At 33.5% G+C, this 20,419-nt stretch overlaps 1 protein-coding gene across 1 annotated transcript in view; it reads right to left on the reverse strand.

Annotated features, from left to right (window-relative positions):
- LOC140432409 (ATP-binding cassette sub-family G member 1-like) overlaps window positions 1–20,419 on the reverse strand; it is a 197,766-nt gene that overhangs the window by 63,371 nt on the left and 113,976 nt on the right. The window contains exon 4 of the mRNA XM_072520287.1: window positions 18,370–18,562. Within this exon, the coding sequence (XP_072376388.1) occupies window positions 18,370–18,562 (193 nt within the window). The remainder of the gene's footprint in view (window positions 1–18,369; window positions 18,563–20,419) is intronic.

Below are 20,419 nucleotides of genomic sequence, written 5' to 3' on the forward strand. Positions count from 1 at the left end.
CCATACGCCGCCCAAGCAAGTGTTATTCGTCGGCAAAATGCAGATGATTGAGCATTTCTCCATTAATTATACAGTGTCGAAGGATTTGTGAAAGTCTACGAAGATAAGTAGCAGTGGTCTGTTATATTATAGCGACTTTTCCATTAAGGTTTTTACTGTTTGTAGGTGATCTTTGTTCCGAATTTTGAGCGGAAGCCAGCTTGTTCTCGGGGCTGGTAGAAATCTAACTTTTTCTCTAGTCTTGTCGTAATTATTAGGGTAAACATTTATAACATATAAACATTTATAACATAGGGTAAACATATTCCGGTATGCAACAATCTGTTAGACAAAGGTTAAACAACATTTTTATTTGGTTGAGAAGGGCACGTCCGCCAAGGATAAAGATATTACAACAGTAATTACATTTAATTTGATTGATAAAACAACAGCTGACACTGTGGACGTATTGTTTTGGCATCCACAATCTAACGACAGGTCAGATACACATGTATGTATGACATGAAGGCATAGCCTCACGCGGCCCACAAGAAATTTTACACTACGTAAAAACGTATGTTAACGCACAGGTTTTGATCTTGTACTGCAATCAATATGGCGGTCAGAATCGAAATATTAAACTGGAATTCATTTGTACATACATGACTGTCTCCAATACTTTCAGTATCACAGTCATACATCACAAGTTTCTAGTTTCCGGTCACTCTTATTTGCCATGTGACAGAGACTTTGGAGGGATCGAAAAACAAAAACGATATTTTAAAGACCTTTGTTTGTCAGACGATTGGGTGAAAATTATTTCCAGTTCCAAAAAGAATAATAAACTTAAGACTTAAGGTATTTAAAATTATCTCTGAAAATTTTAAGTGTACTGAAAAACGAGAGAAGTTACTAACAAACCGAAAAAAAGAGCAAGATATAAAAGTAGAATGGATTAAAATGAAGTGGATAATGTTCAAAGCAGAAGAGCCGTTCAAAATTTATTTTAAATATTCTAACAACGAGAGGGTATTATTTAATTGTGTTGACGTCTCAAAAAAAAGGACAGACGACTTTCAGAAAAAAAGAGAAGACTTCTACTTGGGCATCCTCTATCCTGCTGGAAGACCCATAGAGCAACTTAAATATAAAGGCCTTTAGAGTCTTCTTCCTTACATTTCGCAGATCTATCATGAATTCTACACAAACCTAAAGACAAACGTGGTGGCAATAGATAATGATATTGGATCGGAAACAGATGGATAGGTGACCCTAGCAAAAGTTTTATGTTTTTTCGTACATATTTGACATAGTGGCTTAACTGACTTTTTTTGTATAAAAAAAGATTTTTTTTGTTAATCTTAACTCATTCGAATTATATAATGTACAAGGTTCCAGGAATGATTGTGTGAGTGAATATATAATAAGTGAATAATACTGGTTAATAAAAACTAGTTTCATTTTTAGCTCAATTCTTTAGTTGCCGATATCTCAAAACATCAATTTTACACTTAGGCCATTGTGCTTCTGAGCGACTCAATAATTCTGCCTTAAAGTTTGTGATATAGTAACATTATGGCTGTAGCTCATCAAAATATTAGCTATACCCTGCCCGTTCTATACAAATCACGACATTGTTTGATTGACCATACAACACACTGGCAGTCGCTGTGACATGTTACACGTTTCCACCTCTATATTCATTTCACAGTAGGTACGAATTGTCGTAATTGTCACATTGACATTAAAATTTTTAAACGAAGTTCTGAAAGAATAAACAAATAATTAATAAAATGCCTATTACATTGTATACCGTCCAAGAAAAAGAGCAACTTGTAACATGGTACTTTCAGGGTCATTCGATACGCGAAGTAATTGGTTTTATTGTTCCCTTCGAAAATAGACCCTCATCAAGTGTTACAACAGTTAAAAATACCATTAAACATTTTCAAACTTCGGGATGTGTAAACAGTTGTAAAAAGTGTCATGAAGGTAATGAACCACGTGTTAGACCTGTCGATGAGGAGCGTCAAAACAGGGATATTGATATTTGTGCTTTTGTGGAAGCTAGCGAACCATGCAATAGTGTACAAATTGCTAGGGAAGTTAACTTGAATGTTCGAACTGTCCAGCGAGTTAAATTTTAAAATAAGTTAAATATTTGGAATGGTATGTTAGGCGACCATATTGTCGGTCCATTTTGTATCAATGGAAACCTAAACGGGCCCAAATATTTACAACTTTTACAGAATGAGATCATTCTGGCAGTTCGACGCCTTCCCATTAATTTTCAGGAGGTTTATTTCCAACAGGATGGGTGTTCAGCTCACAACTCTAGAGCAACTGTTGACTTCCTCAATCAAACGTTTCCTGATCGACTGATAAGTACACGTGGTACAATTAAATGGCCCGCTAGATCCTGTGACTTAGCGCGTAACGATTTATTTTTTTGGGGTTTTCTCAAAGAAAACATTTATAGACATCAGTTTGAAAGGGCCACAAACCTAGTCGAATTATTTTTTTTCTTCTTTCTTTTCTTATTGTTATAAGCTTTGTCCATAAAATTTGTACAATTTTCAGTGACAATAAAGCATATTACTTATTTACTTACTTATTTATTTGTATTGCTATTAAGGCTAAAAAATAACCAAAATATGAGTTTTAGAGTACTATTATAATAAATATACTCTAGAGATACGATTGCAATAAATCTTAATTCCTATGGTCAACAAAACAATGTCTTTATCTGAAAATGTTAGGTTAATGGAAACACAAAGGAAATCAAACAAAATAATCTGATTCGACAAATAATAATAAATTCTACGTCAATTAAGAAATACGGAAAATCTTGAACATTATTGTTTATTTTTCAATAAACAAAATGAATAAACTGGATCTGTAGTAATAATCATAAACAACAATTTTGGCATTGATTTTAGGCCTGACTGTGGAATCATTTCCCTTTACCTTAACAAAGCCAAGTCAATAAAATTGAGGGTCGATGTCAAGGGTAACAGGCCAACGATGCTTCAATTTTCTCATAATTTATTATATTACTTCATTTATATTTAAGATCGGGTACATTTAATACATTTTTATGTCCCGATACGCGACTTAAATTTAGAAAAAATTTAAGTTAATTCGTGCTTTAAAGATTAACCTCAACATTTAGTATGTTAGTAATATTTCTTTTTCAGAAGAAACGAATAAAAACGAAAACAAAACGAAGCATGTGTGTATTGCGTATATTTACATAACTATAAAGAGCAGTTTTCGTTACAGCAACAAGAAAGTGATTAATATTATTATATCGACTTGATTTGCGACGGAAGTGCCATCATCTTACGCGACCTTTTAAGCTCATAACTTGGTCTAATGAGGTCGCTTGCACTGTCCCCTCTTTTTTATTGACTAAGGACCTTAGTTATGAGTTATAAAAGGCTGCGCAAATTGGCCACTTTCGACGCACAATCACATATTTTAAGGTCTTTCATATTTTTTATAATTTAACATTTATAACCAAAAGTTACTAAAACTGTCAACAAATTCTTCTTTTTTATGTGAATATTTACTTTCCTGATCACTAAGTAACACAGTACTTTCTAGTTCTGTTTTTTTTTAGAACAACGCACGATATACTTAGTCAAAAATGCAAATTAGATAATTTTCTTCATATGTTATTAAATTTTAATTAAAATCGACTATCTAAGTGTTAATTTATTTACCATAAAGATAAATATATTATAAAGATAAATTGATCAGTAAGTAGAAAAAATTTAAATCATTCTGAGACCAAAGTTTCACATGTTCACTTTGATTTTAACTATTTTTAGTATTTTCCAGTGGACCAGATCGCTCAAACGCTAGAGTGTTTGACTACCATGTTGAAACTCCGTGTTCGATAGACAGACACCACCGGTGAATACATTTATATTTTCAAAATCTAACTCAAATGCTATTATAGTATTGTGCGAATTAATGAAATCATGGTGACATTTTTCAATAACCACAGTTGGCAACACAATCCACACATTTACAACTGATCAATCATTGAAAACATAACCTTACTTTTCTCTGCCTTATATTTGATGGTGTTTTAGGATATTTCCCACTAAGTTTGTGTTGTTTTAATTTGTTTTTGTTTGTACTATTTTGTATTGTTTTTGGTAATTAGTGAGTTTGTTTCGTTTAATTCCATCATGGATATTACGCCTAGGAAGCGTGAAAAGATTATCACGTTAAGTGAACACAATTCTATGTCACAAAGAGAACTCTCAAGAACGTGTGGAGTGGGGAGTGGTAAGCAAGATTGAAGCGTAAACGAGAAACGGGATCAGTGGATGTAAAAAGGTAAATGCGGAAAAGATTTTTACTTTTGTAGAAGACTTGTGGAGAATGGTAGAAGGGCAATGCGTCTACGGAAAAAAACAGCTTCTAACTGAACAAATGAAGCAACAAAAGCTATTGTGGCCCAAAAAATACTCTATTTAGACAGTAGGCGACTGGAGAAAAGCCCTATCTACAGATAAAATGCACGTTATAGTTCAGGAACAGCGATCGAAATTCGTCAGGAAGTCTGACAATGAAAACCTTACACCATCTCATATTGATCAAACCGTAAAACATCCAGTCAAAAAAATGTTTTGGGGATGTTTTTCATACATGGAGGTTGGATCTTTGATGCCAATCGAAGGCATGATGAACAGCCAAAAATACAAATCCATGTTGGAACAGTGTTTGGACACAAAACTCCAAAAATGTCCACCCCAAGGAGGAGCGATTCTTCAACAGGCTCCCTGTCACAAGTCAAAGCAAATTATGGAATTTTTTAAAAATAAGAAGATTATTGTTTTAGATTGGCTCGGTAATTCGCCAGCTCTCAACCCCATTGAAAATTTATAGAATATTTGCAAAGTTAGACTGCGCAAAATCGACTGTACGAAAAAAATAAAAATGATAAAAATGATAGAAGCGGTCATTCAGCTTTGATTTCGAGATGAAACGATATCTGGGAACTGTCAAAATCTCGTAAAATATATGCCAAAACGGTTAAAAGCAGTAATTGCAGCTAAAAGGGGACATTTTCCTACTAAATGATGTAAGTTTACCTTTATAGTTTTATCAAAATATAATTTTTTTCTAAATAAACTGTTTTTTATTAAAACAGCCTATGATTCCAATAATTCGCACAGTACTATATTATAGGAATAACAAGAAGAAAAACTAGTGGTTTGGGAAATTTTCCAAGTGTTAATAATTTGATAAATAATGTCAAAAAAGTTTTTATAAAATCGTAATTACGAGTTCAATTTTATAAAAAACGTCTAGGTAATATTTCATTGCGCCCTTTATCTGTTATCAAGAGACGGGTTACAAGCAGCGTTTTTATGAGGAGTATTTTCAAAGAATAAACAGTTTTATTACAGAACTAACAGTTTCCACTTCAGCAACTCTGCAGGAATGTAAACGCCTTGTTCAATTACTTAATTTACCTCATAATCTAACATAAGCTTAAATAAGCTTAAAACACTTGAACAACAAAATGTGACTCTTTGTGAATCAGTCGATTTGATTAATCATGCTAGAACGTCTTTTCGTATGGTTATAGGAAACGTAGGCATATCTGTAGAAAATAAATTGCAGTATGTTTTAAACAAAAACTCTAGATTTTCTATCAATATTAAATTATTAGCAATATTTTGAGTTTTGAGCTTTATTTAGAGGAAGTAATGCCTAATGTAAGGTGTATGCTTTTGGATATTTCGGCCCAACTTATCCCAGACATGTTCGATAGGATTCATGTTTGGACTGAGTGGTGGCCAATCAAACCACCTAATTCCCACTTCATCCAAATATTCTCTGACAACTCTGGCAGTATGAGTCTAGCATTATTTTGCATGAAAATCCCATGGTCGCCAATAATAGTCAAGAAAGGCATAATATGATAATCTAAAACTTCTGTAATGTGTCTGTGAGCCGTAATGGAGCCATTTTGTATGAAGACTAACTCTGTGCGTGCTTGTGAAGTAATTCCTGCCCAGACCATAACCGACCCACTGCCAAATGAGAGTCGCTCATAGGCGTAGCTAGAGTGGGGCGAGAGAGGCGATCCGCTCCGGGTTTCACCCGTTCGGGGTTGACACTCAAGAGAACTGATCACAAAATAATTAATCGTTAATTTGTAACTTTACCCGTTTTACAATCAAAATACAATTCGATATTATTTTGTCAACACACGAAACCGCAATTTTTAATTTTTTTTTCTGCTTCTGCTAGCCGCTGGAAGTGCTTATTAAACACAGCAAAGCATATGTTAAACTACTTTCTACAACGGGTTGAAAGGCTCACTGTGCTGCAGTTAAAGTATTGGCAGAACATTTTAATAGTGCTGTTGCTGCAATTGAGGAATTATATCATCAACAAGAAAATTTAGACCCCAGAGGTACTGCACATAACTTTATGTCCGCTGTGTATAATTTCACCTTTTTTTGTTATTTATTCTTTTAGAATGGTGTACTAAATGAAATAAATTTTTGTCAGATTAAATTGCAAAGTTAAGGCATGACAGTTGATCAATCAGTGACCGAAATAGGGGCACTTCGTCTTAATATTGAAGAAAAACGTGATTATAGTATAGATGAAGCAATAGATTTTGCCACGAAAAAATGTGAGGACTGCGATATTCCCACCGAAAGATAAATTCGACGTCAAAAATGAATGGATGACGTGTTAGCTACCAAAACAGGAGGCACACTTCGAGCCGAACTTCAAAAAGATATGTTGGAACGTTTTGGCCGATTCAATGTTGAACTCGAAACCAGATCAAAGTCCATTCATTATGTGGCTTTATTGTTTGAGGTTGTGCAGACACACACTGTGCTTTTCGGAAACAGTAAACAGTTAAAATTAGCTGTTTCAATATTTTGTGATTTACCATGAAGAAGTAGGCCTGCTGCTAGAAATACCAAGGCTCAGAAGCTATTTACAAGTGGCCGCCATTATTACAGCCTCCAAATGGTTAGCTGTAGACATTTTTAAATTCATTGTGGGAGTGGGATTTCATGGAATCCCTTCCAAACTTAATCGTCGCATTAAAAATGTTTATGACCATTTGCGTATCGGTTGCTTTATGTAAGAGAAGTTTTAGTAAGCTAAAATTAATCCAGAATTACTTGCGAGCAACAATGAAGCAAACAATGCCAAATAAACTTGGTTTATTAAATATCGAACATGAAGCAATACAAAACATAAATATAGAAAATGCGATTTCAGAGTTTGCGCTATTAAATCTAGAAAACAAATATGTAATTCATTCACGTAATATTCCATTAACTATTATTCTTAATTTCGTTGATTTTAACAATTATTTTTAGGATTTGGTGTGACACCATCGATTATCGCCCCGGGTGTCAGCCATGCTAGCTACGCCACTGGAGTCGTTCATAAATACAAGTTGCAGCATATGTTTCTCTGTGTCTTCTCCATACTTGACGACGTTCGTCCTATTGAGAAATAAACGCGACTCATCTAAAAATAGTACGTCGCTCCAATTTACATTATTCCAATGGAGGTGAGTCTAGGCAAAATTTAATCGTGCTATCCGATGCCAGCATTGTAATGGTGGGCCTGTAGTCATCTTTCTGTAAGATAATCCAACAGCTTTCTTCTAACTGTCCATTCACTAATATTAACATTTTTATTTCTTGAAGTTGATGGATTCTTGATCTAACACCGCAGAGGCTCTTCTATTCCGCAAACTTGCGGACACCACAAAGCGATCGTCTCTTTGGCTGGTGATCCGATTTCGCCCGGGTCCTGGCGTTCTGGTTATTAGACCAATCTCCTTACAGCACTGGTACACATTTTGAATTGCACGTAGACTCCTTCCAACAATTCTTGCAGTTTCACGTTGTCCGCAACCATTTTGTATCAATGCTACAATTCTTGCCATAGTCACAGGATCCAAAGGTATTATGATTCATTAGATATACATATACACCATCAATAATAAATTGTACCACCGGTAAGCTTTACACAAATATATATATATATATATATATATATATATATATATATATATATATATATATATATATATATATATATATATATATATATATATATATATATATATATATATATTTTCAAATTATTTTTTCGACCGTACTGTTTTAAATATTGATTTAGAGTATCAGCAATCGGTCAGGAAATAAAACTCTATTTGTTCAGTCTCAATATTTCGTCACGATTTTGTGACTTCTTCAGGAGAAAACTGTAAATTTATTAGAATAATTAATGATTAAATTTTTTTTGTTTACATATAATCATTAATTATTCTAATAAATTTACAGTTTTCTCCTGAAGAAGTCACAAAATCGTGACGAAATATTGAGACTGAACAAATAGAGTTTTATTTCCTGACCGATTGCTGATACTCTAAATCAATATATATATATATATATATATATATATATATATATATATATATATATATATATATATATATATATATATATATATATATTTGTGTATATATATATGCATAATCAATAACCCTTCTAACCTAAGGTGTTGGGTGTAAAGTCTCTTTTTAGGTTTCATATACAAACTTCCTCCAATTCTTCTTGTTGCTTGCCAATTTCTTCGCTTGCTCCTTGGTTACTCCTCTCCTGTCTAGGATGGCGGCAATTTCATCGTCCCAGGTCTTCATGGGTCTGCCCCTCGGTCTTTTCAAGGTTCTTCTCGCTTCCCACACTTGTTTCACTTGGCTTTTTTTATTCATCCTTACCATGTGGCCGTACCATCTCAGTTGGGCTTCTTCGATTTTCTTCTCTATTGATTGGACTTGGCGTTCTCTTATTTCATCGTTCCGTATCCTGTCCATTTTGGTCACCCCTAGTACTCTTCTTAGATACTTCATTGAAATACTTTGCAGTTTATTTTTTAGTCTGGTGGTGAGCGTCCAGCTTTCACATCCAAATGTTAAGATAGGTACAAAAACTGTGTTGTAGATAGCTATCTTTGCTTTTTGGTATACTTCTTTTTTCGATAGGAATGTGCTCTTAATTGCGTGGTATATCCGGGAAGCGTTTGCTATTCGATTGTTTATCTCTGCTTCTTGTGTACCCCTACTCTCTAGTTGCACTCCCAGGTATTTAAAGGTTTCGACTTGTTCTAAAGTATAGTTATTGATTTTAATGTTTGTATGTTGGTCTGTTTTCCCACATACCATGACCTTGGTTTTACTTTCATTAATTCTCAGGTTACGTTTTTCAAGTTTATCTCTCCATATCTGGAGGTTTCTCTTAAGTGCGTCCTCGTTTCTTCCAAATACGACTAGGTCATCTGCAAATTCGCACTCCGCTATCTGTATCATTTCCAGGTTTCTATGCCCAACAAATATTCTCGATGTTTCTTCTCTAGTTTCCTTCATTACATCATCTAGTACAATATTGAACAGGATGGGGACTAGAACACCTCCTTGTCGTAAGCCATCATTGACTCTAAACTCTTCTGATTCGATATTATCTGTTCTTAATCTGTTTCTTGTGTTCTTGTATAGGCTCATAATAGCTTTTCTGAGTTTGCTGTCTACTTCTCTGTTTCTTAGGCTTTTGTCTATTTCGGTTCGCGGGGTTCTATCAAATGCTTTTTCGAGGTCTATGAAGGCTTGGTATAGTTCCGTGCTTGTATTTCGTGCATTTTGTATTAGATGCTTGAGTGTAAAAACATGGTCATGGATGCTTCTTCCCTTCCTGAAACCGCTCTGTGACTGCTCCAGCTTATGGTCTACTTCTTGTAGTAGTCTTTTCTCCAGTACTCGTTCGTAAACTTTGGAAGGGATACTCAGGAGAGTTATACCTCTGTAGTTGCTGCATTCTCGTATGTCACCTTTTTTGAAAATGGGTAGAATAACGCCCACTTCCCAGTCTTTTGGGATCTTGTTCTCATTCCATGCTTTATTGCAAACTTTTCTAAGCATTTCATTTCCATTTTCTCCCATATTTTTTAGCATTTCCGCAGTTATCTTATCATAGCCAGCTGCCTTTCCTCTTTTGAGCCTGAGTATTATTTCTCTTATTTCTTTTATTGTTCCCTTTCCACCTGTTCATAATATTTTCGTTCTCGCAGAGGATGTGGCCATCTTTGTTTTTAATTTGTTTTGGTGTTTGTTGTCTGTTCTCTATTCTTAGGCTTCTCAGAGTTTTGTAAAATAGTTTTTGGTTAGTGTGGTAGTCCTTCTCCAGCTTATTCCCAAAATCCTCCCAGCTTTTTTTTGCTTTCCCTAGATATTTCTTCCACGCTAACTTCTTGGATTTGACCTCTTCTTTTATTTCATTACTCCACCAATTCGTACATTGTCTGTTTTTATTGATTTTAGCTATTCCGCAGATTTGCTTGTCCCCATCTAGGAGGGATTCTTTAAGTTTTTGCCAAGTTTCTTCTAAGCCATAGTTCTGGTTTAAGTGCTTTTGTAGACTATTATTCACATAGCTTTTGTATTTCTGTGCTATTTTCTTATCTGATAACTTGTATGACCTAATAACTGCGTTGGTGAGATTTCTTGGGGTTCTGTCTCTTTTTCTTGGTACCTTCTGCGTGCGTTTTTGTTCCACACCGATATTAGTTCGGGATACTACCAGATAATGGTCGCTATATATTTCTGCTCCCCTTCTGACTCTGACTTCTTTAATACATTGTCTTAAAGGTCTGTTTACCAATACATAGTCAATAATGGACTTTTCTTTTCTACTCTTGACTTCTCTGGTATATTTGTGCACATCTTTGTGTTGAAAAAACGAATTCATAATTATCAGGTCATTCTCTCTACAAAAGTCTATAATTCGTTGACCATTATTGTTTCTTACTTGTTCTCCGTATTATCCTAGTACATCCGAGGATTCTTGGTCTTTTACGCCTACTCTACCATTGAGATCGCCAATTATTATTATGTTACTTTCTGCGCTATCTATGATCTCCGTCGCCTTTTCCCAAAAAATGTCCTTGGTGTTCGCTCTTTCGGTATCGTTTGGTCCATATATAACAAAGATGTTCACTGGTTTCTTCTCTTCGGTTGTCATTCTAATTTTTAGGATCCTTTCGGTAATACATTCCCAATCTTTAATGCTACTAGTCAAGTTTCTATTGATAAGACAACCAACTCCTTCACGTGCTCTTTCTGACGGGGGTGCTCCAATGAGTATTAAAAAGTGGCCATTTTCCAGAAACTGTGTGCTGTTACCTTTTCTTTTGGTCTCTGTGATTCCTAGTATGTCTATTTTAGCCTTATTAAATACTTCTACAAGTTCAGCCTCCTTGCCGTTGAGACCTCTTACGTTCCATGTTCCTATTGTCCATCCTTCAGGTATTCAAAAATATAACAATTATTAAATTGGCAATTAACTCTAACTTTCCACTAGATTGAATGCAAATATTTCATAAAAAAAATCGTAAACAAACGCGGTAAATACAATGACAGTACGTGACTGAATTGACAGATAACAACACTTGATATATAATTTCTCGGAAAGCAATATATCAGCGGCTACTAAGAAACTGATACAACCGTAAACAAACTACTAAAATAGCTCAAACACACAAGTTTTAAATGTGACCTAATTTTTTTTCTGGCCATGTATGAATTGGTTTTTAAATGCAAAATTAACGTCTGCATATTTGCATATAATACGAATAGTCTTGAAAATTTTTTGCATATTTGCGCCAATTTGGTGCATATACAAGCGCATATTTGCGAAATTGTACCTGTATTAGATGATATTAAATATAGATGTTATTAAATATCGATGTAAGTCACTTTATTCCGTTATCGTCCATTATTTTTAGAAATTCTGAGCGGAAATTATCAAGACCTATTACTTTGCCATCTTTAGTTCTGTGTACTGCGTTTCTTACCTCATTAAGTGTAGGTGGAAGAAAATAAATAAATTAAAATTGTGGTCTTTAAACTATATTCTGGAAAACTACATAAAATATACTATTGTCAATTACAAAAAGTATAAAACAATACAAAAGTAATTACAAAAAATTTACGCATCGGGATTTTTTGTCCAACAGTGTATAATAAACTTGAAGTTGACTAAATTAAAACAACCACATGATGAATGTATAATAAGAAGTATCATTAACATGATAATGTATGCCACTACTATGTAGGTATATTTTAAAAATATTCTAAGAAACAATGTGGTGGGGAATGATGTATTTTAAATGTTTTAAAAGTATTCCTTTCAAGTTATTAAAAAGAAATCAACACCAATTTAATCGACACTTATACCTCTATATTATATAAGTAGATTTTAATTATCTATGCAAATTTTGGATATATTAGTAAAAATAATGGATTTACTAATTAGTGTTCTGCTGTAACTACTGTAACAAATTGTTGGATAATCATCAAATTAGACCAATGGAATTTTTTTAATAATAGAACATTGTGAGAAATATCTGGCTGTTAAGTTTTGTTTTAGGAGTTATATTACTTTATACAAAATATAAATCAAAACTCTCTGATCATATAAAAAAAACTGTTTTTAATTTCCACTGAGTGGATTTGTCAACTTGACATAGTTCGCTTAAATATTAGCATTGTCGGAAAGAGCATTTACGATTATGTTGTTTAAGTAGTAAAATATTTTAGAATTGTTGTTAAGCTAAACCATGTATTTAACAAAGTTTAATGTGTCAGTATCTACCACTTTTTAGAAGACATCAAATGGATAACATAAATCATACATTTTAAAAATTGTATCAACATAATAATATTCCCAATAATCGTAATGTATTTTTGGATTTAGTTTTTTCTAATGTTAGGGTGCTAAATATCTAAAATCAAGCGATCCTCTTGTAAATCCTAGCATCCATTATGTGGATTATGAATGTTGCGCTTGTTTTATGATTTTCGGAATGGCGATTACATAGCGCTTAACAACTTTCTTGTTTCCATAACCTGGCAGGTATATATGGTTGATGATATTGATGTTACTAAAAAATTATTCTATAGTTTTTTTATAAGAATTGCTTACTTTGTGCCATTAAACAAATATAGAATTTCAACTTTTCCCACGTGGTTCTCTGTTGATCTTAGGACTGACTCTGGAGAAAAACCATATTCACTATATTATGTTAATATAGTGAATATGGTTCTGATGATGACTATATTAGATTTTCTCACTTAAGAGCTAAATGTAAACAACTGTCTAAAATTTGCTTCAGCAACTATATCAAAGGTACAAATACTGGCCTAAAAAAGGATCCAAAATCATTTTGGAAGTACATTAATGATAACCAATCTAGTCATAAGCTGCCTATAACACCTTATTTTATCAAGTTCAATCTGCAACAAATAGTCAAGACATGACTAATTCATTTATGAACTTCTTTCAAACTGTGTATCCACCAAATAACAACAACCTTTACGTACCTATTTATCCATTAAATAACAACTTTAATACAAATATTTGTCCTTCTAAGATCACTATGACCGATATTTTTAATGGCATAAATGAGCTGCCCAATAAGCTTACTGCTAGCCCAGATGGAGTGCCTAATTTTGTATTAAAAAAGTGTGTATGTATCCTTATTATGCCGTTTGTTATATTGTTTAATAGGTTTCTGGAAACCTCTATGTTTATTTCTTCAGAGAAAAGAAGAAATGAAAGTCATGTTGTTCCTATATTTAAAAATTGTCAGAAAGACAATATTAAAAATTATCGTAGCATTTGTATACATTCTGCAATCCCTAAGCCTTCGACTGTCTTATAGTAAAGCAACTTTCTTGGTTATGTAAAGGCTTAATATCTCAATTAAAACATGGTTTTATTGCAAAAATCCACAGATCTGATATATTATCTCAAATGGAAGACCGTAAACAGGTAGAAGCAATATACACAGATTTTTCCAAAGCATTTGATCGTGTAGATCACCAAATACTTTTGGGCAAGTAATGTAGGCTTTCATGTCAGGTTTGTTGAATGGATTAAAAACTTTACATCTGTTAGAAGTCAAAGAGTCAAGATAGGTTGTCATTTGTCTGACAATATCTCAGTAAAATCTGGAGTTACTCAAGGAGGCCACACTTCTCCATTTCTTTTTAATATCTTTGTTAACGACATCACTTTCTGTTTCCTAAACAGCAAATATCTAATATTAGTAGATGACTTAAAATTCTGGAAAGCTATAGATTGCTTAAAAGATCAAGCTTTGTGGCAAGATGACTTAGACATACTACAGAATTGGTGCAATCAGAACAAACTCCACTAAAATGTACAAAAATGTTGTTTTTCTCATAAAGTCATTGAAATCAAATTGAAACAAGCTATACTATTAGTAATCAGCCACTGGATTATGTTTTTCTATTCGGGATTTGGGTGTAATTTTTGATGAGAAGCTTACTTTCTGTGTTTCACATAAACTCTACTTCAATAAAGGCATCCAAACTTCTTGGTTTTGTTAGTATGAATTGCAAGTATTTTTCCATTGATTGAAAATCATGATTATTCCCGTATCGAACAACAAATATCTTTACACATACTCAAGAACTGTCGTGATATGTCAGGAGCTATATTTAGATATAAGATCATCCATGAATTTAATGATTGTTCAAACCTGTTAAGCTAGATTAACGTTTAATCGCCAGATTTAATGTTCCCCATCAAGCTCTATGTTACCACAATGTTTTCAATATTCCCTTTCACAGAACAACCTATGGTATTCACAACCCATTGGATAAATAAATGGGGCTATTAAATGTTCTCGATTTTGATATTTTCAATATAACTTTAACCTTGTTAAAAAGATCTCTTGCTTTGTGATATGTATATTGGTATTGTTGAATTTGGTTCTTGTCATATTTTGAATAAGTAAGATTTTTAGTCTCATTTTTCAAACTTTTGATATTGATTTTATATTATAAGTAATTTCAAGTTTTGAATTATAACTGTGATATTGTATATTGTAACTTAAACTGTTAATGGGGTTATCCCATGTATTAAATAAATAAATCTTTTGGCTTAAATGATTGCGTTAAAATACATTACAGAAGATTACTAATTAATATAACATTACAAAAGAAATCCAAAAAGAGATTTGATATACAGAACAAAAAAGCAGCTGGTCAAAAATTCAATAATGTTTCAAGACATACCCAGGAAGTGATTGGTTGTACTAATTCATATCTTTATTGCAATAATAAGATTCAACATTTTGCCAAAACGGTTGAGAACAACAAAAAGAATATCGATACCTTCTTTTTTCGCGTCTCTCCTTTATCGAATGTTGTCAATATTTTTGGCAATGGCAATGATAATTTTATTTGTCGCTGTGATACCCAGTAAAAGGTATAAACCGCAAGTATATATACGTTGGTGTACTTTTCAAGAACGTCAGGCAGATGTAGCTGCATCCATTTATAATGCAGCAGATCAAGCACAAAAATAGTCTTCGTGTCCACAACAACCACAATCGCAAACAAAGTCAGTGTGTCTGAAGGCGGAGCCTCAACATATTCAAACCATCGGCCGAATAGTTGCTTCTGGAGCAAATGCATACAACAAAACTACCTTCTTTTTCATGTGTCTTATCCTTAAAGGACATTGGCGATTATCACGACCCATTTTACTCTATCTGCAGTAGTTCTGAACTTTTCTAAACTTTTTTCTTACACTTTCCCTGGTATAATCTATCGTATCAACTTATATTTTTCATTTCTTAGTATGTCACCCAAGTAGCTCACTTTTATTTTATTTATAGTGTCGAGTTTTTTTTTTCGTTTTTCATCTTTCTTAATGTTATCGTATTTGTTACGTGCTGTGTCCATATTTTTCACATTCTTCGATAACTCTACATCTCAAAGCTGAGAAGTCTTTTCAGTTGCGTGTGTAATTATCCAGTCTTCAACTTCGTGCAAAAGGGAAGAGATTTTCATTGCATAATACTACTGTCATCTTATTAAAAGCAATTCTGGCTCAATGCGTCGTTTTATCTCAAGGCTGTGGTCCCATTGTTCATTTAGCTCACATTCCAAGTAATTGTATCTCAGTACTTTCTCTAAAGCTTCTTCTTTAATGTAGATTGTTTAGTCTTCAATGTTTACTGACAATCATGATTTTTGTTTTTTTTGTGTTCACAGTCATTCCACGCCTTTCGCAGTACAGCGTAGTGCGATCAACCGAAATTTACAGCCCCTATATGCTGTCCACAAGGAGTATTGTATCGTCTGCCTATCCGAGATTATTTACTAGTGTTGCCTTAATTGATATGCCTTCATTTATGTCTTTTAGCTCCTCTATAAACATCTCTTCTGAGCACATATTAAAAAGTAGAGGGGATAGTACACATCCTTGTCTTATAGCCTTTTTATATGTATCTCTGTAGATTTTGGTTGTTCTACTCGTATTATGGCTTTTTGATAACGGTATAAATTCGTAATAAAGCAAAATGTTCAAAAACTACTACAGGAAGAAAAAGAATTTACGCTTGTGCGGAAGTGATCACTACAGAAGACGCTGTTGGTAAACTGGAACAAATCCAAAACCAGTGGCTTGAAAAACTCATCAAAATAAAAAAGATTTCAAAAAAATAGCTGATGATAATAGTAGCGAAGATGACGAATCAGAAAAATACCATAATAGAAGAATGAATAAAAATTTGCAGAAAAGACGATAAAAAAGATATCTATATTTGAAGAAGACAGTAGTGATGGCGACAGTATTGAAGATAAACAAAACATTTCAGCAATTCTACCATATATGAAGTGGAAGATTAAGTTTTTCAATAAAATACAGATAGACTTGGCAAAAATAAACATAGGTGATTGCATTGTGGTTTAACTCAATCAGGTTAATGTTAAAAAATGTATGTAGGTCAGCTAACAGAAAAAAAAACATGCCTAGAGGTAAAACTTTTTCGGCGAGTTATAAGACATCCACATTTCATTGGTCTGTTGTAGAAAACAAAAGCGAAATCAATGAAGATCAGATTTTTATGTACCTCCCCTTTCCTAGATTAGGTAAGAGGGAAAAATAGAATTTAATAATACATTTGATACATATAATCATCATCATTATCATCAGTTAGCCTATATTTGTCCACTGCTGAACGTAGGCCTCTCGTAAAATTTTCCACCTATTTCTATCTTGAGCTTCTTGCATCCAGTTTGTGGTGATGCGCTTAATATCATCCGTCCATCTAGTCGGTGGTCGTCCTCTGCTTCGATATGCCTCTTGCCTTGGTCGCCATTCCAGAATCTTTCTGGTCCATCTATCATCCGTTAATCTGGTAACATGTCCGGCCCAAGCCCATTTAGCCATGGCTATTTTTTCAACTGCATCTGTGACTCCTGTTCTTCTTCTTATTTCTAGGTTTGGTACTTTATCTCTGATGGTAATACCTAATATTGATCTTTCCATAGCGCGTTGTGTAACTCTTATTTTATCTATTGTTCTTTTTGTCAGAGTCAGTGTTTCTGCACCATATGTAAGAACCGGTAAAACGCACTGGTTGCCGGTTCTTTCTTAAATAATGTATTTCCTATTGCAAACATTTTTTTGTAGCATATATCAAGGCAAATTATTTACTCTTACTCCGGAAAATTTGCTTACAGGTTACACTTACCCTACAGTAGAGTAAGTGTAAGCCGTGGACCGCAAAACTAATAAAAAGTAACGAAATAAAATTGGAAGGTGTGATTCGCTCATATGTTTGTGTAGCAGTTATTTAATGTCTCTTTAGTAACCTTGCAAAAATAAGTCAGATTTAAAGACAATTTTTTTTGTCAATGCACTTTAAACAGGAACTACTGAAATTCACGGTTCTACTTACTCCGGCGTACTTTAATGGATTTTATATGGCAGATTGAACGGAATTATCTCTCTATAGTTATAAGTTATCACGCACCATATTATCTCTTTTTGTGAAGTGGCAATAGTTATACCTAGTTTTCAGTCCACGGGATTTTCTCTCCTTTGCCCGATTTTTTAAAGAGTTCGACAGGAAGATTATTAGAACCAGGTTATTTGTTATTTTTTAATAATAAAATAGCTTCTCTTTTTTTTCTTTCAGTCGAAAATGGCTCTTGAGCGTTTACATTCATTTCCAGTATCTTAATATCTATCATATCCTCATTATATTATAATTAAAGTGAATTGAACTAAATGTAATATTGGCGATAAAACATAACATTGGTGTTATCCGGATTCTGTACATATTGTTTTACGTATTCCATTGTATTTCATATTTATTCTCGATTCGAGATCAAAATTTATTTAAGAATAAATCTAACTCACGAAAATCAGTTTATTTGCATTATATATTAACTAAAAAATTTAAACAACTCTTCATTTCTTCTTAAAAGAGGAATATATTTTAACTCACCTGTTTGAATTTATAATCGTTAGAAACACGGTAACCTAGTTTTAGGTGAGCAGCAAACGTCATGGCCTCCTTCGCTGTCAAAGCCATTCTAAGTTCTTCATCTTGTGGAATATACGCCGATAACTTTCTATACCGGGGGCTCTGGTCTCGAACGACATCGTTCAATTTTACTGTGCCGGTGCTGCCTTTCGTTCTGCAACAAAATAGATATGATTAGTTATAAACGATACTGTGCGTATATTTAAAATTATGGTAGTTGACTTGAAGGAAATCACTGGAATCATTAAATTGGAATTTTGTAAGAATACAACACCACTAAATGAATCTTTAAGGCAAGTTATTTTATAATAAAATATATAAATTTTACAAAAAGTAAACCCAACTTTTATAAAAACTGTATTCAACTGTATCCATGGTATTGTGTAAAATCCGAATGAAAACACATACATATGTATGTGACAACAAAAACCAGAATACACCACAAAGATAAAGGTCAAAAGCTTACAGGATGACTCCACAATATACCTATTCCAAAAAAGAATAACCGAAAAAAGCAGAAATACATATCACAGAAAGTGATGGAGTCGAAAAAAGCTGGGCAAAAATTATGTCCATTATCTTAGCCTCGGCCAAGGAAGTTCTTGGTGAAAGAAATATAAATAAAAATAAATCGTTCTCAAGGCGAAGAACTTCATGGTTTTGTACAGAAGTGAAGGAAAAATGTAAAGAAAAGAAAAAAGCTTACCTGAAATACATGTCAACCAAAACACAAGAGGCATACCATAATTACAAGACAATTAGAAACGAAACACATGTACTAAGAAAAATAAAAAATGATCACTGGGAACGCTTTTCGAAAGAAATGGAATATGATTTTTACGGTCTGCAAAAGGAAATATGGCGCTTCATAAGAGGTCAATGAAGAACTTAATATAAATGTACAGGCAGTTCGGAAAATACTTAAAAACCTAAAGAACAGAAAAGCAGTAGGTAAAGACGGAAATATATGCTGGCTTAAGAACTTAAGGGAATGGTTTGAATGCAGTAGTGCAGAACTTTTTAGAGCGGAAGTCAACAGAGTCCGCATAGCCATGATGATTTCCAATCTCGTGGAAGATCGTGTACAGATGCAATATTCGTTATAAAGCAAATTACTGAGAAATCACTAGAGTATAATAGACAAGCATTTTTGTGTCTCATTGACCTAAAGAAAGCGTTTGACAGAGTAAGACTCAAAGACGTAATCCATCTTCTGTATAATAGAGAAGTTCCTCTAAATATTATAAAAACTATCGATAACATCTACCAAAACAACAAAATGGAAGTCAGAATAGATGGACAACTTACAGAACCTATAGAAACAGGCAGCGGAATAAGACAAGGGGATTCATTGAGCCCCATGCTCTTCAATTTGATCATGGATAAAATCATCAAAACCGTTAACAAAGGAAGAGGATTCAGAATGGGAAACAAAGAAATCAAAATACTCTGTTACGCAGACGATGCAATATTGATAGCCCAAGATGAAGATAGTCTGCAAAGACTGGTCCACATATTTAACATAAGAGCAAAAGAATTTAATATGACAATCTCATCTCAGAAAACTAAAACAATAGTAATCAGCAAAGAACCAACTAGATGTAAAAAAGAAATTGATGGCATTGGCAAATTGATTGATGAAAGTATTGAACTAGTAATGGAAATAAAATACCTGGGAATTACACTGTCTAGCTATGGAGACTTGGACAAAGAAGTGAGAGATCAAGTACAAAAAGCAAATAGACTGGCAGGATGCCTTAATAATACTATATGGCGAAACAGACACATTGACACGAGATGAAGTCAAGAATTTATAAAGTCAGTGTATGACCAATAATGACATACGCCTCAGAAACAAGACGCAACGCAAAGGCTACCGAAAGCCACTTTTTTTGGGGGTGAAAAAACATACATTCAAAATATATCCGGAAATGGATAAATTTACTAGGTAATCCAGATCGGAAACTTGGTGCTCAAGTGTTTGGGCCCTACTTACTCGGGTTTTTTGTTT

The sequence above is a fragment of the Diabrotica undecimpunctata genome, chromosome 1 (assembly GCF_040954645.1).
Source record: "Diabrotica undecimpunctata isolate CICGRU chromosome 1, icDiaUnde3, whole genome shotgun sequence".
Taxonomy (NCBI): domain Eukaryota; kingdom Metazoa; phylum Arthropoda; class Insecta; order Coleoptera; family Chrysomelidae; genus Diabrotica; species Diabrotica undecimpunctata.